This window comes from Manis javanica, chromosome 2 (assembly GCF_040802235.1).
Source record: "Manis javanica isolate MJ-LG chromosome 2, MJ_LKY, whole genome shotgun sequence".
Lineage (NCBI taxonomy): Eukaryota > Metazoa > Chordata > Mammalia > Pholidota > Manidae > Manis > Manis javanica.
The window spans coordinates 63,318,495-63,343,316 of NC_133157.1; the positions used below are offsets into that span (position 1 = coordinate 63,318,495).

General features: G+C 33.5%; 1 protein-coding gene across 8 annotated transcripts in view; it reads left to right on the forward strand.

Annotated features, from left to right (window-relative positions):
- Positions 1-24,822, forward strand: part of RFX3 (regulatory factor X3) — a 317,106-nt gene that overhangs the window by 213,047 nt on the left and 79,237 nt on the right. For 7 of the 8 annotated variants that reach the window (XM_073228583.1, XM_073228580.1, XM_073228582.1 and 4 more), the window contains 3 exons: positions 6,949-7,023; positions 15,418-15,599; positions 19,095-19,214. In XM_073228583.1, the coding sequence (XP_073084684.1) occupies positions 6,949-7,023; positions 15,418-15,599; positions 19,095-19,214 (377 nt within the window). The remainder of the gene's footprint in view (positions 1-6,948; positions 7,024-15,417; positions 15,600-19,094; positions 19,215-24,822) is intronic. The other variant, XM_073228585.1, reaches the window with a different exon arrangement.

Here is a 24,822-nt window from a genome sequence, read left to right on the forward strand (position 1 = left end):
TGTCTTAGAAAATAGTTTTATTGTCACACACTGGTAATGCCAGTCTCATAGAATTCTGGTGAGAGTCTGGTGAGGATGGAGGGATGTGGGCTCTACAGAATGATTAGAAGCCCAAAACAACATTCTTGGTTTCAAGCCACCAATTTAAACCAAATGTTCTTAGAATACATTCAGATTATGCAAGTTTCTTGTTCAAATGCTTTTTCTCATAAATATTTCAGAACAGCTTCAGGTGATGCAAAAGTGACAAAAACTTCAGGTTGAAAGCATAATAATTTAAAATTTTTCTCTAGGTGTCATAAAATGATCAGTGAATAAAAATTATTTCATATAGTTAAGCTTTTGCAAGACTTAAAACTTCTTTCCTCAAAAAGTAAAATTAGAATTTCATCGTTGGTTACTTTCTGGTTCAAGGGGAGATGAAAACCAGAGCTGGCTAGGTGTGTCTTCTGGGCATTTTTAATTTTTTTAAGAGTTGAAAGGACAACCTGACCCAAATCTCTAATTAAGCTTCTTTTCAGCATTAGTGTGGAAAAACGTATTTGCATGTTGATTTCTGTATCACTTGAACATACAACTTAAAGAGCAGTGTCATATTCAGAGCCTTAGCTTTCATGAGGATGCTTCTCTCTGCATTGTCTGGCTTCGGGGACCCAAGAGACACCTGTAGATAATTAAGAGATCTGATTTTAACTGCTTAGTGCAAAGCAAAGTTTTGGGGCCATAACCTACAGTGAGAAATACCTTTACATTGTAGCCCAGTGCTCATGTGCATGCATATGTATATTCATTCGCGAATACACATCTATATACACACGTATGAGTATATACATATGTATATACATTCATTTACAGATGATTGAAACCTAAGTCTCACAAAACAATGCTTATCCAACTCTATGCAAGGACATCTGATTTTTTTCTACTATGTTTGGTTTATTTTGTTTTTTAGAAATGCTGGTCAGGACCCACATAAATGATTTCCTAACCCACTACTAGGTTTCATCTTCCATTCTAAAAAACACTGCTGTGAGCATATTGAAGAGGAGATCAAAGCATTAGCAATACATATATGAGAAACCTGGATGCAGAGTCTCCATTTTTGTTTTTGCTTGTTTTGCATTTCTAGCATGTGCTCAGATGATTCTAACAAGGGTCTAGGACTACACTTTGAAATAATTTGTTGTAGTTATTATAAAGACTAAATGCAGTGTTCTCTCTGTAGTCTTTAAACTATATAGGCTAGGTGGGAATGTTCTTTCCTTTGATGTTCCTGGTTGAAGTGCTTCCTGTAGGAAGTCCCTGCCACACATACACACACAATGACAGCAAGAGGTTGTCATTTCTAACAGGTGTAAGGCCAGTGGCTACATGCTTACATCAGGAATCATAGATACCTTTTCTGAACAAAAGTCACCAAGTAGAAATATTTGTCTTACCTGATTGCAAAGGCAAACAACATGTAAAGTCTTAGAGTTTAGGAGAAAATTTACCCTAAAGGTAATTTCTAGTCTTAAGTGTATTTGTTTCATGAGGTTTCTCTAAAGAATTTACTGTACTTTCACAAGGAAACAAAAATTGTTTCTCTAAGAAACTGTTAACTAGTAAGGTTAACAAAGTAACCTGTATTAAAAAGGAAATGCAATCATTATACATTAAGGAGAAGTATTTTCATGATGATTAAAATGTAACTATCCACTCAATTTTTGTTACCTTATAACTTGATCACTTTGATATAATTGTCAAGTAATTATTATCAATCATATTTAAAGATTTTTCTATTTGAAAGTAAATCTTGTTTGTTATCAGTAAATCATTTAGCAAATTTTACAGACCACCAACAGAAACTATCAGAAAATGGTTTAATTAAAACAATTTTATATATTTCCACTTGATTTATATTCATGCTATATTTGTATAAAATGGAAATGATATTGAACTTTAAGTGATAAATCGTGGATTCCAATGTCATAGTCAATACTAATGTCATCTCAAGAAAGTACCTCAATTCCAGAGAGCCTCAATTCCCTCATCTGTGAAAAGGAGCTAGTAATACTGCTTGCCTTTCTTATTTCACAAAGTTGCTGCAAATCCAAATGAGAATTAATATAAAAGAGGCTTTATACATCATAAAGCATTATAGTATTCTATTTTTAAATCATTTGCTTTAACTGTTCTTGAAATAATTTCTAACAAGACCCATTTAATTACAGCGATAGTTGAATGCATCAATCTTGATCTTTTGTCTTTAAAAGTATTAAAAAGCCATTTCAGAGTCAAGATAATATACCTTGACCTATAAAGACAATGAATTAGATGATGTAATTGTTCTTTTTCCTTCTGTCTTAACAGCATGTAATGGAATGACTGGTCAATATTTACATTAAGAGTAAGTCATAATTATTCACATATATGACATACTATTTGGGCCATTGCAAAAATCTACATAAATGTGTATATACGTAAATGTGTATCCACTTTCCAGGGGAGCCTCTTTTTTGCCCCATGTAACTCATACAAAAGACTTAGCACCACTTCACATTTCACTGCATTACAAACTGAGGTTTTTTGTTTTTCATTATCGACAGCCTCTGAACACACCCTGTGCTCCAGCCAGTCTTGATTACTTGCAGCTGAAGTATTTGCGAGGGGCACATATTTTACTGAAGGTTTTGCAGAGTAAAGAACTGAAAGTTTAGCATCACTATGTCCAGAGCACAGTCACTCAGGCCTCTGTGCACCTTGTTTTCTGCAGGCTGTCTGTTTATTCTGCCGACGAGTGTTCGTCTCGTCTTCCCAAACCTCCCTCTAAATCTCTCAACACTTTGGCCAAGTGCTTAAGCCTGGTGCAGACCTGCAAAACAAGGGGCTATACGATGATAAGGATTCTCCTTAGAAGGCAGTGCGGAACTATAAATACCAATTATAAATAGAAATGGGGAATTAAAATAAGGGGGAAATGGTTTATTTCTTACTGCATTTTTCTCTTTAAAAGTATTTGCTACCTTAGAAAAAAGTACAATACTGATCCCTTCTTTGAGCCTGCGAAAAGAGAATACACACATATTATTTACGGGACATCCAGACGCCATTTGACCCCTCTTCTCCCCTCTTTTCCTAAGAAATCAGGTAGGACTTCTCTGAAGTCCTTTTTGGAACACTGATTCTTAACTGAATTTGGGACATCTTAAGGTGATTGGGTGCTTGGAAACTCTCCCCCATTCTTGATTCCAACAAGGCAGCATTAGCATTTTAGTGACTGGAAAAGAGTTTGCAGATTGAGTTTTGGGCCACATGTTTATCATGCTCCCTTCAGGTCCTCCTTAGAGGGTTTGCTATATCTTTGTAGGAACTCCACTGAGCTTTACTTTTGCTCTTGGAAGTGAAATACAACATCTCCTTGGCTGTTATAAATTTCTGATCCTGATTCCTGACAAACCAGGGAAGATTTCTTTCACTGGTGCAGTCTGCTACAGATATGTGTAATTATTGTACTCAGAACAAATGGGGGATTCTTCTGCCTTAAAGAGGCATGATTTTCTTTTCTTAAATCTAAGGTCTGCTTGTTGCCATGTGGTTATATGTTTATCATGTTTGGGACCATGCCATTTTCTGTACCAGAAGCAAAGTAGTTGGTGTAGTCTCTAATTAGCACTCCAGAATTAGTGTGGAGATCCTTCTAAATGAGGGAAACCCACTTAAGCCATTCCTAGGGATTCTGTCTTTTGAGAATTCAACACTTGTTTGGATTTGCTGAGTCACACCTGTATTTCCTTTAATTCTTTAATTCCTAATTGGTGACACAATCCCAAACAGCACCTGGTGTTATCTTCCTCTCTGCACCCAAATTAAGCTTCATTCCCAGCAAAACTCATGTGGGTCTCTGCAGTCTGTGATGAAGCCTAAGTTTCTCTGAAGAGGCTTCACTATAAACTACTCTTAGCAAGTTGTTCCAACCAGATCTGAGTTTTAAAATTATGCTTTATAGCATCTTGTCATATGGCATACTGCAAGAGGCGTTTTTCATCTTCCTGGTAATGTATGGTCAGAAAGAAATCTGGCATATGAATGCAGGAAGCTCTCCACCTTTCCTGAGATTTGGCTCTTCAGGCTTTGAGTAGGATTCCATTGAGGTAGCATATGAGGCTTTGAGACCACATGTGATTCCTAAGGCTGGAAGACTTTTCAACTATCTTTTATCATTTTTCTGCCTCAGAGTTTTGCCACTCAACATTTCAGCAGCCTTTCTAAGCATAGTGTACAATCTTTTTTCCATTTTCTGAAAATGTTTCTGCATAGCACTGGACCAGGGTTCCAATTTTTGGCTGATAACCACCCTCAAAGAGTAGATTCCCAATCTCATGGGAATGTTTTAGCTGGTGAATCTGGAGGGTTTTAAATCATCCCAAATACATTGATAAAGCTATTTTATCTTCTAGAAAAGACTGTTTTTTCTAAGAAGTCATGTGCCCATAGTGCTATGGTGGAATGGATATCACTTTCTTACCTGCGTCTTTCTAAGTTGCATTCACTCCAATAACCTCACTTAATGCTTTGAAAGCCTGTCTTTGCAGGCTGAACATCTCAACTCAAATGGAGCATCCTACCGTTTGATCTCAGAAGAGTTGCCGTAGCTTCTTGCATGATTATGAGGCAATAGCACAGGGTCATCATGAGCCAGTGTAAACTCCCAAGCTCTGTGTGTCCTAGGACTAGGTAATTGTGGAGAGGGCATGTACATCATCAGTGACTCAGTCCTACAGTGATTATTTAATGGGAGGTATAACTGGGCACTGGACCTTAGTTCACAGAATTGATTTTTCAAAAAATAAGCTAAGGTATATTCATGGTCTAAAGCTTAATTAGTTTAAGGAAGAAATGGAAAATGTCTCTTTACCATGCTGACTTTTTAACATGTAGAAAACTTTTGACTTTTGACATGTAGAAAACAACCATGACTCCTTTAGTCATAAAGAAATTAAACTTGCTGATTAATACACAAACCCAGACATGGATTTCCCCCTAAGTATTACACAGCTATTTTATTTCTGGTAATTTTTACCGTTCATCTTAACCTATGAATCAGAAGGTATAGATCATTTTATTTTTATTTAGCAGACTGAAATCTAACCTCAAATTTTCAACACTTAAACTTTAAAGAAAAGGTAGGCATTTTAGCAAATTAGTTTTGAGCAGATTCTTCCTAAAAGCAATTTAAAGTCACTTTGTAAAAGTGATTTAACGTCACACGAGAATGTGTCTTTTTAGCTGATTTTTCATGTATGTTTTCTCTTGGAAAACAAGAGTACTTATTGATGCCCTTTTAAGAGAGTTTAGTACCAAAGTCTTTTATAATTTTACAGTTTAACATTTTGGTAAAATGTTTGTTCACTTGTTACATTTACACTACTTTTTCTATAATACGTCTTTTGTACTTGTCCTTCGTCACTTCCCTCAGTTTATTTTCAAGTATAATGATAAACTACCATAACATTCCATCTGGCAGAGAAAATGTTTAAGAAGCCAGTTCCCTAAATTTTTTTATCTAGAAAAAACTTGAACAGTAGAATAAATTTTGTTATATCATCTTATGTATTATTTTAATATCTTAAGAATTTTTTTCTATACTTTTTAACATTCTTGTCAGTATTACATTTTATTAACTCTAGGGAACAACCAGTAACTTGGGTAAATAATAAAATTAAAGTTATTAATTCCCAAGTCATTTAGAAGAAAATTAGGTTTAATACTGATATAATTGAGACTGAACATTCTGTGTATAAAGTATTGCACCATAAAGAAATTGGAAACTTTGATAGAAAAATAAAGGACTTTGCTATGTATATTGCCATTCACCAATTTTTTTTCCAATTGGGGGAGGCAGTATGTTAAAATTTTAAGGCATCATTAATTTCCATAACCAACATAAGGTATAAGTTAACTGTGTTTGAAAGCATTAAATACTTTTTATAACTGCTTTTACTGAATTGTTGATTTGATCAGATAGTAAAAAATAAAAATGATGAAACAGATTTTCTCTTTTACATAATGTAGTTTTTTATTCAACTTCAGTTAATATTGTTGTATAACTCAGTAACCAAATACAGGGTGTTCAGGTCTGGATTTTCCAATACGTGCACAGTGCTAGGAGCTGAGAGATTGATATGAGCTATCAAGAGCTCATTGCATTTATTATGGGCACCTGCTTCTTAATTAAGGTGTTAATGATTGCTCATGATATGCTGAGCTTGCGTAGAATAAAACTGTTTTTCTCTGGTTGTCCCTTTCCTTTGTTGGCTCTGAATTATTTTCTCTTCTACATTCCATTTCTGCTGTCATTTCTAATAGCTCTGCCTCACCACCACATCCTAAAATTAATGTAGGGGCCGTGACTACATCTTAATGTTTGTTTGTACTTATGACCCTCCACCTCCAAATTTTAATATAGAATTAAGGAAGGAATGGATAGATTTAGTAGCTTTTGAACACTAATGAAGGGTGTCTTGGCACATTTGCATTAAAATTCCAATGCATATTAAACATAAAATCTGCAATACAATTTTTCTTTCATAATAGAATAGAACAAATATTAAGTACTCTTAGGGTGGGATGCTATTTAGAAAGAGTGGTTACTGTCCCACATCTTGAACTATGAAAATCAAGAATATTTTCTCATAACTAGAAAAATCCACCAGGGTTCCTGTTCCTCAGGTCTCCAGTCTTATAATTACAGAATGTTCAAAAAGGTTTATCTTTGTGATTGGGCTTATTAGTGTGCATATTTTCTGGGGGTTGGGGGAAGTTTGGGGAAATACACATTTAGTGAGAGCTATTCATTAGCCACCATTGAAGAAGCAATTGAACTTTAAAGAATCTATCAAAATTCTCTGGTGAGCCTTTTATTACTATCTTGTCTTGAGCCCTTTTTTTAATGACATCTATTATCAGATTGAAATGGCGATTGAGACGCTGCAAAAGTCTGACGGTCTGTCCACTCACAGAAGCTCTCTTCTCAACAGCCATGTAAGTTGCCTCTTCTTCATGTAAACTAATCTCTTGCTTGTTCTGCATGTGTTGCTTGCTTCTAAATGCTTGTTTTATTTATTTACTTAATTTGTTTTGTTTCTTAACCTTCCTTTCTCAGCCCTTTATGATCTCTGTATCACTAAATGGCTATCTTATACAGTGGACTATCTTGAAAATAGATTCCTCCCGACTCCCCACCCCCAATGTAATATACTGCTTTACTAGGTTTTTGTACTGTTTTGGTACTGTGATAACATTTCCAAGTTAATGACAAGCTGCCATTTATTTGTAAAAAGTAATTGATGGAGATTTTTAATATTTAAATTTTTTTTCTTTGATATTTACTGTGAAGCAAATGCTTGTAATATGCATCTTTATGTCTGAGACAGAGAAAAGGTCGTGTCTATTTGCATGACCAATAATATTCTTTAAGTGGAAAAATAGTATTAATGCCAAACCCAATGGTAAACTATTAAAAAATACTCTTTGCCAATAAGTCTTTATTAGATCATGAAGAATCAGCTACCTAGATAAGCTCAGGTCCTAAGACCTCAGGAAGAGTAAAACTGGTCCTAATAAGGCTCTTGATAAGCTGTAAGTTGATAATAAATGAGATAAAACAGGACTACTATTATTTCTTGAAGCTTTTTGTTTATCAGAAGCAGCATCACTATAACACTGGTAAGTGTAAGAAAAGTGATAATAGTTCTGTGTAACTGTTAACATTTTCATTGACTGTTCAAATTTTGGGGAACTAATGAAAATGCTGATTAAAATTTATTTTGTTACCATGATTTCTGAATTTATGAGGAAAAGTAGACTTAAATCTGTTTTAGATAAATCTTCTGCTTAATTAATATCAGTGACAATGGAGTAAGAATTAGAGTTTTCCATCACAAGTGACAATGTATTCTAAAATTTTGAGGTTAAATTACTGTGGATTTTTAATTCTTCATCCTATTTTGTGACTGAAAAGTCCGAATGTGTATAACCCAAATGAAATGAAAAATTGTTTTTTTCAATAAACCTAAAGCTTTTAGCTCAAAGAAACATTTTCACTATGCTTTTTAAGTATTTGATTTTTCAAATGCTTTAAATTTAATATTCCAACATAATAATACTTCTTTATGTTCTTACACATTTGTTTTTCATTGAAGTATTTTGTCTTGTTTCTTTTTTTTCAAGAGGAAATATCATAGCAAATAAAAACAGATTAGCCAACTTGGAGAATGCCTGCAAGTTTGGTGAAAATTATAGGTTGTTAATGTTAAAAGAATACCTATTTTGGCCTTTCTTTTTGAAACAGTTTAAGGAATATGACTTTTTCCCCTCTCTGAAAATTGGTATGGACCATGTCACTCTTTTATGTTTCATAAGCATATCCCTGCTGTGTTAGCATGAGTCTGTAGTTGTATGTAAAGACTGATTTACTGTGTACTATTCAGGTGTGTAGTTTTGGGGAGGTGGGTCATGACTAACTAATATTTGTGTTTTGAAAATGGCAAGTGAAAATGGTCACTTTTGTAAAAAACGTGCCAGGATATAAGAAAAAAAAAACAACTTGAAGTTTCCAGTAACCTTTTTTGAACTGTCAGACTCCTAAGGAAGCTCTGCTTTCATATTCCTCACCTTTCATCTTCATTGGAGATATATAGTTTAGTAAAATTTATTTCATTTTAACTTGAAGTACACATCTCAGTTTTTTCCTGAATAGTAATATAGGTATAAGAACAGATTTCTTGGATATTTCTATGTTTGTTGACTTGTTTGAAAGTTTTCAAGTATGTTGGGAGTTTTTGAAATTATCATTCTCTTGTGGAATTTATCAAGTACTATTTGATGTTAATGAATATGTTATTTAAGTTGCATAAGCAACAGATAACTGTTTGTAACTCTGTGGCTTCATATTTTTTATTACATAGCATGGCAGCTCTTCTATATTGTTTACAACTGCCAGAGCCATTTCAGTAGAAAGAGTGGGTGTAAATATTGCTAATGTGGTGATAATCTTTCTCGAGGTGTCCTGATTCATTTTTATTACACCTCTGAGGTACAGTTAAATTCATTTAAAACACATTTATAGTCAAGTTTTTAAACATACAAATGATTCTACAGATGGTATGTAAACAGTGAAGAAAGGATCGGTGTTTCTGCTGACCAATCGGGTTACATTTCTCCATGAACACAAAAGAAGATCCTGTTGTCTTTCTGTCCTTGGAAAGAGTTAGTGATGCTCCTAAATACTGTTCGATTTATCCAAACAACTAGAATAAGCTACTGTATGCATTCTAGTTTATAACCACCTGCCTAAGGGTAGTTTGAGTTCTTTTAGTCTAATTGGTGATTTTCAGTTGTGTAGAAAGGTTTTAGTGGGGAGGTTTTTAAAAAATACATTGTTAATATTTTAAATGTCAATAAACTATAAGTTACCTTTATTCCTCACTGTAGAAGACATAACAGAGTTATTTCAGTTTTATGGGATTCTTTGAAGTGGACATGGATTCAGCTTTATGATCATAGTTGCCTGACTTATCAGTTTCTACAAAGGATCAATTTCATTAGGCAAAACTTAGGAGAAATTATCAATAATTTGTGTCCCATACTTACTAGTTATTAAAGAGAAATATTAATCATGATCTTTGAACAGGAAGCCCATTGTCATTCTACTTCAGAATATAGAATAGAATGGATTTCCTATTTTCTCTTTATAAATTTGATTATTCTGGTGATTGAGAAAATTCATATTAGGGTCAAATCAAATAAATAATCCTGTGTCAATAGAATCCATCCTGATTTCTTTGTTTTGGTACCTTTCTGCACTTTAGAAGATAGAGTGGGTATTATATTTCACATCCCTTTTCAGCACATTCTCGAAAGTATTTGGTATTGCTGATGTGTTCTTATCTTTGTCATGCTGTTATCATCCAGGTTGAAATGCATGTATAACTTGTTTGTTTCATACCCTGTGTACTGCGCCAACTATAACTGAGTACAGTTACACTGAATGCCATTCTGTTAACAGTATTAACATAATGGCAGTTATTTCAGTAGTAGCATTGTATGGGCAGACAGCAAATATTTATTGATAAGTTAAAAGTTCCAAGAGAGTAAGTATTTTATATTATGTCCATGCATGGGTCCCTGCTGCCTAGAATAATTCCTGGTATATGGCAGATGTTCACTAAATATTTGCTAAATGAGTGAACATAAGAAACAAATAATAGGAACAGACTTTATCTTATTTTCAGTATCCCAAATACCTTTGCCAATCATGTATGTTTGTTTGTGGTGTCCTACGTGCATTGTTTTGTTACCACAGGTGTTTTTGTCAACACTGTTGGCAGAGAGTGGTCTTCTCTCCCGTTTGAGGGAAAGAATATATGGTCCCTCTGTTATCTCCCCATGTGCAACCTTCAGTTTTTTTTCTCTAAACAATCTAATCCTTTAAAAACTTACAGCCAAGGGTGATATTACTCAACTTGATTCTAGAATAGTACTTCTGATTTAACTTTACAGAATTGAATCTGTCAGTATATTAATTTTTATTTCTGAAAGTTTTCTTTGCAAAGATGCTATGGGTAAATGATGTATAGTCTGCTCAAATCAAATTAGAATATGTTAATTCTCTTCATTGCAGACTTAAGTTCATTTTATACTCCTCAGTTATAATTAATATAAATTGGCATATAATGGTTATATTGTATCCAAACTGGGATATTTTAGATTGTAAATATGAATGCAGAAATGTTCTTAAATTTTCCCAATTTTTACATTATGTTTGTCAGCTTGTACATTTTTTAAACAAATTCCATTTAAAGCATATAAAAAGCTTTTTTAAAACACTTTTAACAATCTAGCAAATAATTATTTCATGATTTTTGCTGGCTTTAGCTACTAAAATATATTCAGCCCAGAGCAAAACTTTATTTTACACACATTCTCCCTTGACTTTGCTGTATTATAAATATAAGTTATGACAGAAATAAGATCTGTCAAAATGCATATCATCAGTGAACTGAACGTAAAATGAAACCTAATGGATAATAATCCATCTGGGAAAAAATGCCAACTGTTACATTTAGATGTTAATTGGGGAATGCAGTATGCATTTTTTTTATTTGTCAATCAGTGTTTCCCTTTGGGAAAAATAGGAACTGTTCATCTTCCTTAATGTGCCCTGATTAATATAGGTTAAATGCAAAGGTTGAATGATGCAATTATCTTGGTTTCCACCCTTATATGAATTTATGTTAGTTCATTAGTAGAATAATCAGGTTTTAAGAACAAAGGTTAAAAGTTCCTATGGTATTTTATAGGCTTGTAAAATCATAAGTGTAAACAAATATTTTATGACATTTTACAAAAGAATAAAAGAAACACTAATTGTTCAGTTCTATATTACTAAATATTAAGGATATTGAATTCTACTTTCCAAATACATTTATTAAAGAAAAAAACCAAAGAAACAATGTGTCTTATAACAGGCATGAACTTCCCTTGGGCAGCACATAGAGTGCGTGCCTTCAGGTTACACTTAACTGCCAAATTTTTCTTACAATAAAATTAATCCTTTTTGTACTGAAATGTCTGAGTAACAATTTCATCACTGTATCAAAATTTAAAGGTTAATATTGGCATGTAGAATGCAGATTATAATCCCCAGTTAAATCTCAAAATCTTATCTGGTAGCTCCTAAACCAATTTGCACGTGCATAGTAAGTTTCTAGGAGGTGTACCTAGCTAGGTGCTACAATTTTTGGCAGCTTCCTGGCTGGAAGGCCCATGACTGCAGTAGAGCTACTTCCACCCTTCAGGGCACTTACCTCCACTTGACCTACTTCTGCTATTCCAAAGTCATCTCCAGGCTTTTGGCAAGGAATAATAGTTCCTCCTCTTGCAAACAAGGGGCAAGAGAACAAAATTAGCTTTGGTACTGTCAAAGTTAAAGTCGCCAGAATAACCACTCATTATTTTGTGTGTGTGTGTGTGTGTGTGTGTGTATACTGCATTATATATGTTTATATACAAATATACATATATACACACATATATTACAAGTAAACTCAGATTTTTAAAACTTGGTGTAGAAATGAAGGGGAATCTTTAAAAATGTAGAACTATACAGTAAGAAACATTTCAAAACAGTCAGTACAGGTTGACTTACTCAGCCTTTTTCAGAGGGTCACATAGCCAATCCAATAAAAGCTTCATTTTCTCTTAATTATTCATTTGTGCTATTAAGTAATATTGTTTAGGCTTTTGAATATTTTAAGCTAATTTGCAGCAATTATCTCACTACTTCTGTGAGTTTTCTTTGATTAAGAATGTTCTTTTACAAATGTAAATATACCTTGTACCTATGTAAATTATGCAAACATATTTGCATATGCAAACACATGCAAACATACTTTTTACACATGTAAGCATGCAAACTCTTACATATGTAAACATGCCTTTGGATGTAAAATATTTTACATTAAATTTTAATATTTGCTAGTTTTCAATATTATAAAAGACATTTATGATAGTACCCTTCAAATGTTTTATTATTGGATTTGCTTTTTCAGATTTTTCTATAAAATTTTTTATCTACAGTTTCTTGATCATGAGAAATCAGTAAACTTTCATTTTTAGATATTTGTTTTTACTTTTAAGTAATTAAATATTGCAAGAAAACTAGTAAACAGTTAAGGCAGTTTACAGAAATTTTCTGTTTGTATCTGGTTAAACAAATTATTTTAATTTGCATTGTATTTCATTAAAAATATTTTACATCAGATCTATTTTTATTATACTTCTGGTTATAAAGTTCATGTTATAAAAGTTATTTTTATTTATGAAGAATGTCATTTAACATTTCCTAAACACATATATGTTCTGTTCATTAGCAAAGGAAGAAATACTTGATTTTTTGTTGATTTTTTTTGTTGTTGTTGAAAAGTCATACTGTTTTGTTTTGGCTTTGACAGTATGCATTATGATACAAGAATACATATATATATATATACAGACCTATCTTTGGCCTTCTTAACTTACGCATATTGTACGTTCCAGGGTTGTGAACGTGAACACTGTATCAGTTCAATTGCAAACTATTATTGTTTCTCAAAAAATATTTAGAGTTTTCATGTTTGCCTTTCTCGGATTTTTTTGTTTTCTCTAGGTGTTTCCTTTATATTCTTTGATCTCAAGGAATCAAATTCTTCCGAGAATGTTCCTTTCTATAGTCTACATCTCTGTGTTACATATTTTTGTGTTCTTTATATGTTTAAAATACCCAATGGAAGGCTCTATCTAGTACATGTACACCAGACAAGAGCTAGCACTTCTGTGCAGTATAGTTCGCTACAGATACTCTATTACCATTCAAGTGAGGACACAATGCTTTCAGATCCCAGTCATCTTACTGAGGCATGCAGATGAAGTATGTCAGGCAGGCTTGTATTGCCATGTGCTGTCTTTTGTCAGTTGCATATGTAATCAACAGTCTTAAAAGAAAAAAAAGAAAGGAGCAATCTTGAACTACTGTTGTAGGCAAAATACTAGTTTGAACCTTAATAACTGGATTTGCCTGTTTACCTCCTCTCTTTTACCCTAAATGAATATGTGTAACTTATTCTGTGTGTCATTTAGAATACTCTGAAATCATGTGTGAATGCCTCTGGAAAACTTGTTTACTGACAGTAAGGTTACAGATGACTTATATCATAAGAATTCTTCCTGACCTGTAGCTTTTTTTTGTCATTATAAAAATGAATGTTTATTTTGTTTAATATTTAAAAATTTTTATAGGGAAGTGTTGTGTATGTTACAGAATAACAGACAGGTATGTTGAAATGTACATAATAATATGCCTATGTGTTCATAGAGAATTTCAAGTCTTCCTGACCAGAATATGAATTTTATTTTTACAAGTACTCTGCTCTGTCTTGTAGGCTTGGTGGCCACATTTTCTAAGCCAACAAAAGTTATGGCCTTAATGACTTGAGTTTAATTACACTAGCATCCTGTAGGAATTCATGATTAGAGGCAGTACTTCTAAAAATAATTTAGTGAATTTTCTTTTTAAGAGTATGAAAGTTCAGGTTCTGAGTTTGATAACAAATCTTAAAGGTAAAATGGATAAATGCTTTGTTTGTGTGTCCATACTATATTTTGGGGATATAATTGTAAATTCCTAGAGGACAGGGGTGAGATTACATTCCATTTTGCATCACTATGCCTAGCACGTTGCCTGACTCACAGCTGATACTCAATAAAGGAATTCTTTGGCTTCCATAACTTATATTTAACTTGAATTACATGTAAAATATCAACTCTTATTCATGCCTCATGTATATGGCATGGAAATTTTGTTGAGACAAGTATTTGCTGATTTTTGGAAATAACAACTGGTATGCAAGTAATTGGGAAACATGTTGGAAACAAGATTAAGCACTGAAACAATATGTGAATTTAAGCAAGTCACTTAAATCTATTTCATTTCTGCTTTTTAAAATAAATAAGTTAACAAATTAATAATTCAATTTTGTTAATGTTGAAACTCAATTAATATATACCTAGGTTAGAATTACTTAAGATTTTTTGCACATTCTATACTTTAAAAATGAATTTTAAAAAATATACACAGGACAGCATAAAACTTTAAAATGTAAACTATAGATTGAGAAAAATACGGCTTTACCAACTACAGTTATAGTGTGCCTTCTGAAATTATGAAAAAACAAAGCTTTTAGGTAGAAAAACTCAAATGACTTAATAAATGATTCCTTTTCATTGCACATATTTTTTTTTCAAACCAATGTCTAGTGAGCTTCTCCCCTGAGGAAGAAATGACTGAAATTTTTCCTTTCTGTTTGCAGAATTTGTCCCAGTAGATACTGGTATTGTAAAGTAAATATTGTAAATTAATTAGAATTCTTAAAAAATGAAGAGAACCCTGATATAAAAACTCATACAAGGCAGCCTGCTGTTCATGTGTTGTAACAAACCAACACTAAATGCATGTTACATGCCAGCACCAGGCTTGGTGACATGTTTTATTCTGTAGCAATGATAAATTGTATTTCTGACCAGTTAATGTGATTATTTACATTCCCTGAAGAGGTATGTGTCTCCAAAATAGTGAGAATACAGGGAAAATTAGTAAGGCTCTTTATGTGTTTGACTGAAAGAATGGACATGGTTTGGGGTCATAAGTGATGTTCATCTATTACATTTTTAAGATTTTTCAAAGCACATTACACTGGCCTCTGAATTACAACAGTTTACCCTATTACTAGCCTTATGAAACTCTTCCAAGAATTTCTGTATATTGTATCTGAGGTGTCTAACAGACATTTTGGTAAATTATGTGGTTTCTCTGTGTTTACTCTGTCTTATTTATACTAGCTCCAGTGGCTGTTGGACAATTATGAGACAGCAGAAGGAGTGAGCCTTCCCAGAAGCACTCTATACAACCACTACCTACGACACTGTCAGGAACATAAACTGGACCCAGTCAATGCTGCTTCTTTTGGAAAACTAATAAGGTCAATTTTTATGGGGCTACGAACCAGGAGATTGGGAACTAGGTTAGTACTAAAACATAAGATCATAAACTAATCTCTCTTTTTTTCAGACTAGAGCAGTTTAGTATATTGTTTGAGCAGAAGTACCTGATTACAGATCACACATAAAGAAAAAGTGAAGAATGAGCTCTGTTTATAAAGTCCCTCAGAAAACATCATTTTCAGTGAATACTGTCAAATCAGAATAATAGGTTGTTCTAAACATCAGCTGAGCAAAGCTTTGAGAAGAGCCAATTCTCAAGTCACATAGAAACGAGCAGCCCAAACTGTTAAAGTACGATTTACATGTGATGCTTTAAAAATTAATATATATCACTATGTTCTCTTTTTGAAGATAGCCATGCTAAGATGATGAATAAAGTGACATAGTAAATGAAACATTATGTGTCTTTTGACTCTTGCAAAATAACATAGAAATGCCTTTATAAATAACTCATCCATTTGAACAGAGTAAGAAGTTAAAGTTGAGTTTATTTATTTCATTTCTGGAGATCAAATATAAATCATTTGGTGAACTCGTTGAATTTGGGTGTTTGAAGCCCTCAGTAATGACATGGTACTAGTTAACCTCTTTCAGCCTTTTAAACTCTTGCTTCTGAGACTATACACACATGGAAATGAAAATACAGTGTAGTTCTGTTGCATGGATAATGTGAAGATGTCTGTTAGTTTCTCGTTTCCTTCCTTTGAAAAGAGATATGAGTGTTTTTACTAATCAGAATAGGATGAAAAAAATACTTAAAACTGGGGAGCTTCATTTTACCTTTCTTTCATGTTGACAAGTTATTGTAACATAAATATTATAAGTAGCTGGGCAGACAGTTATGTGTGTTTTTGACTTCATAGATCTTACAGAAATCCATATTAAAAATAAAAAAGTGAAGGTGCTACACTGGATAACATTAAATGATATGTATGTAATTAGTTATAAATCATAACTTCATAGAGTTCTAGTCAGGAATTTTCAATATTCTTAATAAAATAAACAGACTTAGTCATTGACTACATTATACATTTACTGAAAAAAAGGTTATGTCAGTTTTATGAGATTGTACATAGTCTGTATATATTCAAAGTCTGAGTTATTCTTTTGTTGCATTTCAAGTAATTGTACAGCTTTTATATTGCTGGAGGTTCAGTTTTCTCATAAATATATTTTCTTCTACCTATACTTCAAAAGATAGTATATTTTAAACTGGAGAATATGATTATCTTTTCAGACTAAAGGAAATAACTTTTTTCAGTCCCTTGAAAAAGCTTTTCGTTTCTCTAGTATTTTATCTCCAGCACCATGAAAATGATTATTTAAGGACCTAACCTACTATCTCCTAGCTGATGGCTCATTGCATACCATGCCAATATTTTGAGACTCTGGGCTTTATTCAACAATTCTAATAGCTGTATTGTTGTGCTTCTTTTGTGGCTGAAAGGGATTTCAATGGGTCCTATTTTGAGACTCTATTCAAACCTTGAAACACATCTTTAAAATAGAAAGGAACAAAATTGGGGTTGTTTGGGTTTGTAAATGAGTAGAATCCATACTCTAAGTACATACTACAGTATTATAGCTTTTACTTTCTGATGTTCTCTCCCCCCCACCATGTAACAATTATGTGTCCTGTTCTTTAAAATTGTATGTGATGTTTGTAATTAGAGATGGAAAGCAAAGCCTAGAAAAATAAAGAGAAGAGAAATCTATTAAGGAAAGTTTAAGCAAATGCTGTATTATGACAATAGCAGAAATCTAATGTAGAAACACTGACAGTGATGGGGTGAAGTACCAGAGATTCCTTCTACCGTGGAAACTGTTGTACCCTTCACTCCCTACTCTTAACCCAGGGAACAGAAAGAAAGTCATGATAAACCACAAGGCAAACTAAGTCAGATACTTTTTTTTTTTTAAAGCAAATCGTATACAGAGTTGTTTATTCAACCATCAATAAAATTATCTGGTGAATTCATTCAAACCAGAAACAGACTTTTTCTTAAGTTTTTAGAGCTAAGTAAAAAATAAAGTCATTATTTTTATGAACAAAAGGCAAATCAAAAGATCCCATCTCAAAGTAAGATGGAACATGCTGGTCTCCATGAACCATTCCAGTAGAATAGGAAGAACCAGTCCCCACCAACCCAACCAAAATGCTGATTTGTAGGAAGCTAGACAATCTGTTTTGGGGTCTTACAAGGGAGCCAGCATTGTACCATGCAGTTTTGTCATTGGCTACATCCCCTCATTAATGTCTGCTGCTTCCCATCCCTACCTCTATGCCCCACTCTTCTCCGGTTTGTACAGGAGAACACTACTACTTGAGTTTGTGGTATTTTTTTGTTTTGTCTTTTGCTCTATTCTGTGATGGATTTTGGAGACAATCTAATCTATGCAAGTGAAAGGCATTAAGTATTCATCTGGTTTATTTTGCTGAAACTGTATATGTATTGAGATACCCTACTTTTTTTAAACTAGCACTATTATTTATATAGTAAGTTTAAATGTCTTTTCAAATATTTAGGGTTCATCTGATATATGTCCTTTAATTGTAGAAGTAAAATTCTGTCCTATTTTTTATAAAGAATATTTAATACCCCTTTTGCATTTCTTTTTGTAAATGAAAGAAAAAAATTGGTGAGAACACTTGATGTCTTGCTATATATAAACTTGTGAAAAGCTATTTTTTCTTTGCAAAAATTTACATATTTAAGTTGTTATTTTTGCAAAAATTCTCAAATTTCATTCAGAGCAAAATTTTGTCATTTCTAATAACAAACACAGTCTTTCTCATGAACATAGGGAAATTATCCAGGAAATTTGCCATTTTCACAGAGTAATTTCCCCATGTCTGTTGTGATATAAACAGCCTGTAAATCTCATGTGAATCCATAAAAGCATAGAGTAATATAATATTTCAAAATCAGTAGATTAAATGCCTGCTTATTTTAATGTTTCACAATATTAAATAATAGACCTTAGCACATCTTCTATCAATGAAGTTATCTTCATCATCCCTGCAGTAACATAACTAGAAAAATGTAGAACTTATCCAAGAGTGCAGAATTAAGACTTTTTTTCCTGTTTGTTCTGTGTAGGCATTTCATAATAAATTCCTATTTAGTATGTAACCCCTTATCCTGTTAAGGAATTTTTATTGGCCAGAAGTTTTTTCCTACTATTACTCAAATGAATTTAAAAATAAAACCTCGAAAATAAAATGTAACTTACTGAAACAAATGGACTCTCTGACTAATATTTACGTGAAAGTTTATAAGGAAAGATTTTTTTCTTAGGGCTTTGAGCTGATTGATTCAGAATCTTATTTTGATTCTTCAGATGTAGCCACCATAAATATGTGCAGGTATTAAGAACAGGTAAATCACAAATACATAACATTAACATGCTACTTCTACCTAATTTTTCCAAAAGTGAAGTTAAGTGGACATCCGTTATGGTTAACATTGGTTTGACTGACTGTTTGTGTCTCTAATGTTGTTTTTTTTATGAAGAGGAAACTCCAAGTACCATTACTATGGGATTCGTGTCAAGCCAGATTCCCCTCTTAATCGTCTACAAGAAGACATGCAGTATATGGCTATGCGACAGCAACCCATGCAACAGAAACAAAGGTAGCCACTGTGATTATCACTGAATGTCAAAGCTCTGCATTTCTTTAGATGTTCGATCTCCTTTTTTATACCTGAGTGTCCAGAAATGTCACTCTTGTTGGCATGCTTTCACTATAGACAGTTCTCAAATATGACTTAGAATTTCATTCTTTTCTAGATTTTAAAAAATGACTTATCCATCAGCCTTTCTGTTTTGCCCCTTTTAAGTTAAATGTGACATCCCAATCTATTCAGACAAGGAAACTAAACACAAAACATAGTAAGGAGCATATCCAAACAAATACCAGTACTTCTCACATTTTCTTTGAATCCAGTTTCCATAGATATAGAACTGTAGATATCAGAGCTGTAAAAGATCTCAAACATTCATGAATGAATGAATGGATGGATGGATGGATGGATGGATGGATGGATGGATGGATGGATGGATGAATAGAATCATAGATCTTAGAATTGAGAATACCTGTCTAGTCTAGCTCAACAGCCTATGACAATCAAAGCATTAATAGCCCTCTTTTTCATCTAAGTCCTAGAGAGAGTAAATGATGTGCACAAACCCATAATGCTGTTATATAGCTAAGGGTCTTCTAGTCTCATGTGATTTACATCACAGTTTGGAGTAAATAAAAATAAGAAAATTTTCCTCCCTCTTTACCAGTGTAGTTCAGCCATGAACAATAGTTATAATTTTTCTTTTCAATTGAGCATGTGAAATTGGGTAGCAGGAAGGAGAATGACACTTAGGTAGTCAGATTATCTGTATCAATATGCCTAATCTATTGTTCTGGGATGATTTAGTCACCTTGGCCAGATCTCCCACATATCTGTACTAGCTTAGTCAGAAGCATTAGCTCTAAGTCACTGCTAAAGAAAGAATATATCATGCAGTAGTCCTTTATCTCTTTAGTCAACAAGCATTGATTGAGTTTCTCCTATGTGTTAGGCCCTATTAGAATACTAGAACTATTAGAATACAGAGAATTTTCAGCAAACCCTGGCGAGAGAGGAATAGGAAGTTTCATAGAGAAAGTGCTATTTGAGTAGGGACTTAGAGGGATTAGAACAAGAGAGGACATTAAGGCAGAGAGAATAATATAAACAAAAGCAGCACCGACGGGCAAAGTGCATGATTTCTTTGGTAAATGCTCTATGTTTGTTGAGATTTTATTGCAGGAGGAGGCTGGCAAGTTTAGTAGGACATGGGATTTAAAAAGTAGTTTGGATCATAGATTAAGGCATTTGATTGTGTATGAAACTAATGAGTTAGTTCTTTGTGCAGAATATAACTTTGAAACTGTGTATGGCCTTGAAGTAAAACAATGAAACTTTCAGATTTTTTTTCTAGAGAGATGAGTTTGATTTGGGGGGAGACATTTAATGGGAAGAGACTGAGAGTAAACCTACTTGTTGAAGTAGTCATAACAGAGTCATAATTTCTAGTACAAGTGTTCCAGATTGAAGAATTAGTTCAAGATTGTCTATTATATAATGGTATCTCAAGAGTTTAAAATTTTTAATTCACAAGTTCTCAACCTTATTTTTTGAATTGTTGATCCTTATTTTATGAGGTGTAGTCAGTGAAATATTAAGAAAGGCTCTGGAAAAAATAATAAACCATAGAACAGTCCCTTATATGGCTGGAGATAGATTTGTGTGCGTTTGTAATAGACATTTTATTGTTTTGGGCTATGATTATTTTTTCCACCTGTTGGCTGCACTTGCAGCTTTTACTTTCTGGCATGGTCACTGAACTCATGTGCGACCGCACTACACAATGGAGGTGATATTGAGATCAAGACCAAAAGAAAAGTCTGACTCAAACATAACGTACATTCAAACTTAAATATGAATGAAACCTTGGTAAATTGCACCTAAGACATCTGAAGCCTATTTCTTCCTGTGATTTAACTGCAAAGAATCTTAGCAAGTTTTCATGGAATTAAAGCCTTCAAGTGACAGTCTTTATAGAAAGCCTGGATTAGGTAAGCAGGACCTAGAGCTCACAAAGGTCTCCTTATAAAACAGATTCTAGAGCTATAAAGGTTAATGAGCCAAGAAGACCTACAATCTCAGTATGGTAGTAATTGCCTTTAGAATTAGATATAATATGGTTGTATTTACTAAGTGCTATAAAATTCTTAGTAATGTTAATAAATTGTACAGACTTCTTTTTCTCATAGTGTTTGCTTTCTTATGAAGTAAGGATGTTAAAAACCAAGGAAGTACTGAGCTCTCCTTGCATTTTTAAAAAATGATACAAGTTTTGAATTAATTACGGACAGCTGCTCTTGGAATAGTGTCTTGCTAACTGATTGCAGTGTTAGTGTTATGAACTTCATGGACACCTACAGAAAGAGGTTTCTGTTGTTTCTTTGAAGGATTCCATCAACTGGCCACATTGATAGGCCATAAGTGAAGCCAACTACCCCTGTACAGAAACACTTGGACACGAGAGTAAGAGTATTTGTTGAAAACAATGGCAAAACTTATTCTATCATTTGTTTTATGGCTTATACAATGATTACAAATCTCAAATTATTCTATATGCTTAATTTCACATAAGAGATTGCCATTCTTTTGTTAAAGTTCAAGTGACATGTGAAACATTTAAAATATAGCAGCTACTAGTACTTAATATTTTAGAATATTCAAATTGTTTAAATACCTCTAAGTTAATTGTATGCATGTATATGTGCATGTAGTGTAAATTTTCATGTTTCATGTGTTTTTATAGTAAGAATTCAAGAATATGAAGTGATTATTTTATCAAACAGTAAGGTTTGGAGGCTTAATTTGTACATTTTTCTGCTAAGTTTGGAATCATAATGGTTGTGCTGGTCATAAAGATTATGGTTTTGATAGCATGATAATTTTTAGAGCCCCTGTACATACAGTATCTCATTTGAAGGTCTGATAGGGTGGTAGAGGAAATTTCCACTTACCTACAAATTCAGATTCCCAGCAACACCACCTTATGGAATATAGCCATGAGCCTAGAAATAAATGGAAATAGCTTCTGATTGAAAACCAGATGCCACAGAGCCCATAGCTTAGCTTAATTGAAAAGATAAAGCCATCCTCAAACCATTTACCTAAAATAAAGGAGCAGATTAAAGCCCACTTGATTCACAGGCAATCATGAGATACAACAGCTGGCAAGAGGAAGTGTAAGTAGACAAGGGTCTTCTATTTACTTTTGGGTTACTCAGCACAGCAGTCTGTGTACATTCAGTGGAGGGGCAAATAGACCTAGGCACTCCAGTAGGCCCTTTGAGTATCACTCTGCTGACTACAATCTAGTCTAACACAGTGTAGTAACTGTTTGGCATATTGATGACATTTTAAGTAATCAAGAAGAGGTAAAGTGCCCTGGTTAAGGAAGCAGGAGAATGTGTGATAGTTGTTTTTTTTAATATTTTCTGTTGAAAATATTTCATATGAAAATAACTTCTGCACTTAAATAAGGTAATCTTCAATTTCAGGGAAATTCATTCATGGACTAATTTGCTTACCCTCATTTAGATAATAACTAAATCAGGTTATTAATGATCAAAAGGGGGGATGAGTAGTTTTCAACTCTATAAACTAAGTTAAAATGTTTGCTGCAGTTTATTTTTAGTATTAAGAGAAGCACATAGAGATACCATATATCTTAGTTATTCTTTCAAATTCTATTAGCAAAAATGGTGGAATAGAACCAAGTACTTTTGACAGTGTGTTTGGCTGTGTTTGATCCCAGTAGTCATTCTCAAAATATTAAACTGCAATTATCACTTTTTCAAAAAAAACATAACAATGAACAGTCACATACAGAATATGTCCATCACATCTCAAAGAGATATCACAGGATCATAAAATGTTAGATCTGGAAGAAAGGGATCACCTAGTCTAACTCACCCTCTTGGTGAGAAAACCAAAGACCAAATAGGGTAGGTGACTTATCTACCATCATACAGAAACAAGGACAAGAACCCTCTTATCTTTATTCTTACATGAATTCCACCATTAAAGAGGTAAGACAACACAAACAGAAATATATGTATGTAATAACATTTTTCCATATGAAATAAAGGGAAAAATTATGCTTCAGTGAGTTTGTCCCAAATAAGTGAGGAAATTTACCATTTCCTGCCCCTTTGCATGGTCTCTTCACAGGAAGTAGAATCTGAAAGAGGGAACCTTGTGGCACTAAGGGGAGGAAAGTAGAGGCCAGCTGGAGAGATGGTACCTCCAGGCTACTTTTGCTTTAGCTGTAGAAAGATACGAGACCTTGTATGTTTCTAAGGACAAGGAAGGACAAGAGCACTTGTCATCAGAAGACCTTTATTAATGTAGATTTCCTAAACTAATGGAAAGAACCCTACATTTAAAATTGGGAAATAGGGATTTGCATACAGGCTCCTTTGGCACTTCTGCATCATGTGTGACAACTTCACTGAACCTTGACTTCTCCTTCTGCAAAATGGAAATTAGTAATAATAGACTACTCTGACTGTTGTGATGTCCAAGTGGGAAAAAGTATATAAAGTTTTTTTAATAACTGGAAACATTCAAGTGTTAGATAAATAATAATAATTATTATCATCATCATTATACTATGGGCATTAGAGAAAAATATTCCTTTAAGAATAAAGCTGCTTTGGAGAAGAAGGAAGCCTGGCAATCTAGCAAGTTTGGCTTCTATTTCTTTATACCTCTAGACCAGTGGTTTTCAACTTTGATTGATGTAAATAATTTACCATTCCTTCCCTAGACCTTGAATTCCTGGGGTTTATTACAGAGCTAAGCATCGAAGGTTGGTAAATTACTGTGAGGCAGCTGAGAGTGTCAGGAGTCTTTAATGGGAAGATAATCAGCTGCCTGTGCATTTGGCTTTTGGAGACAAATAAGGGATCTTGGCACTGAGGTATTTAATGTTCACTATGCCACTGCAGCAGTCCTGATGTAAAGATACTTTCCATTGAAGATGGGAGAATCATAAATAATCACAACTCAGTAATTAGTAACCATAGTAATTCATGTAAAGTTTAATAGTAACAGTCACCACTTAATCTTCTGATGAATATTTATTGAACATTTATTTAAAATGTTCTTCAATAAACACTTTATGTGCAAGATCTCATTTGGCAATTCTATTGTTGTTTACTGATAAGGAAATTGAGGCCTGTTTAGTTTTGCTCTATGCAGGAAGCTCACTAATAAAGTTTTTCCTAGACAGAGCTTCAAATGCCCTTTTTTGTTTTTGTTACTGTCTTGTCATCAGGTGGAGCCAAATTGTCATTCTTCAAATAAAGGGAAAGTCAGGGCATCCCTCTAGAATCAGTTTTAACAGGGCCAGCTGTAGATAAAAGAAGTGTCGTGTATATTTGTAGCAAGAGTATATCAACTACATACAATTAACCCTAAGTTTCCTGTGGTAGAGGAATCAGTGAAGAAAGTCACGAGCTAAGGGAACCATGTTTGCCTCCTTCCACATTGCATCTTCAGTGTCTGTGAGAGCGTCAAACACATGGGCAGCGCTCTATAAATATATGTTAAATCAGTGAGTGATCCACAGCTTTTAATTTAGCCAATAACTTCAACTTCCTCCTTCTCCTACCTCACCCAC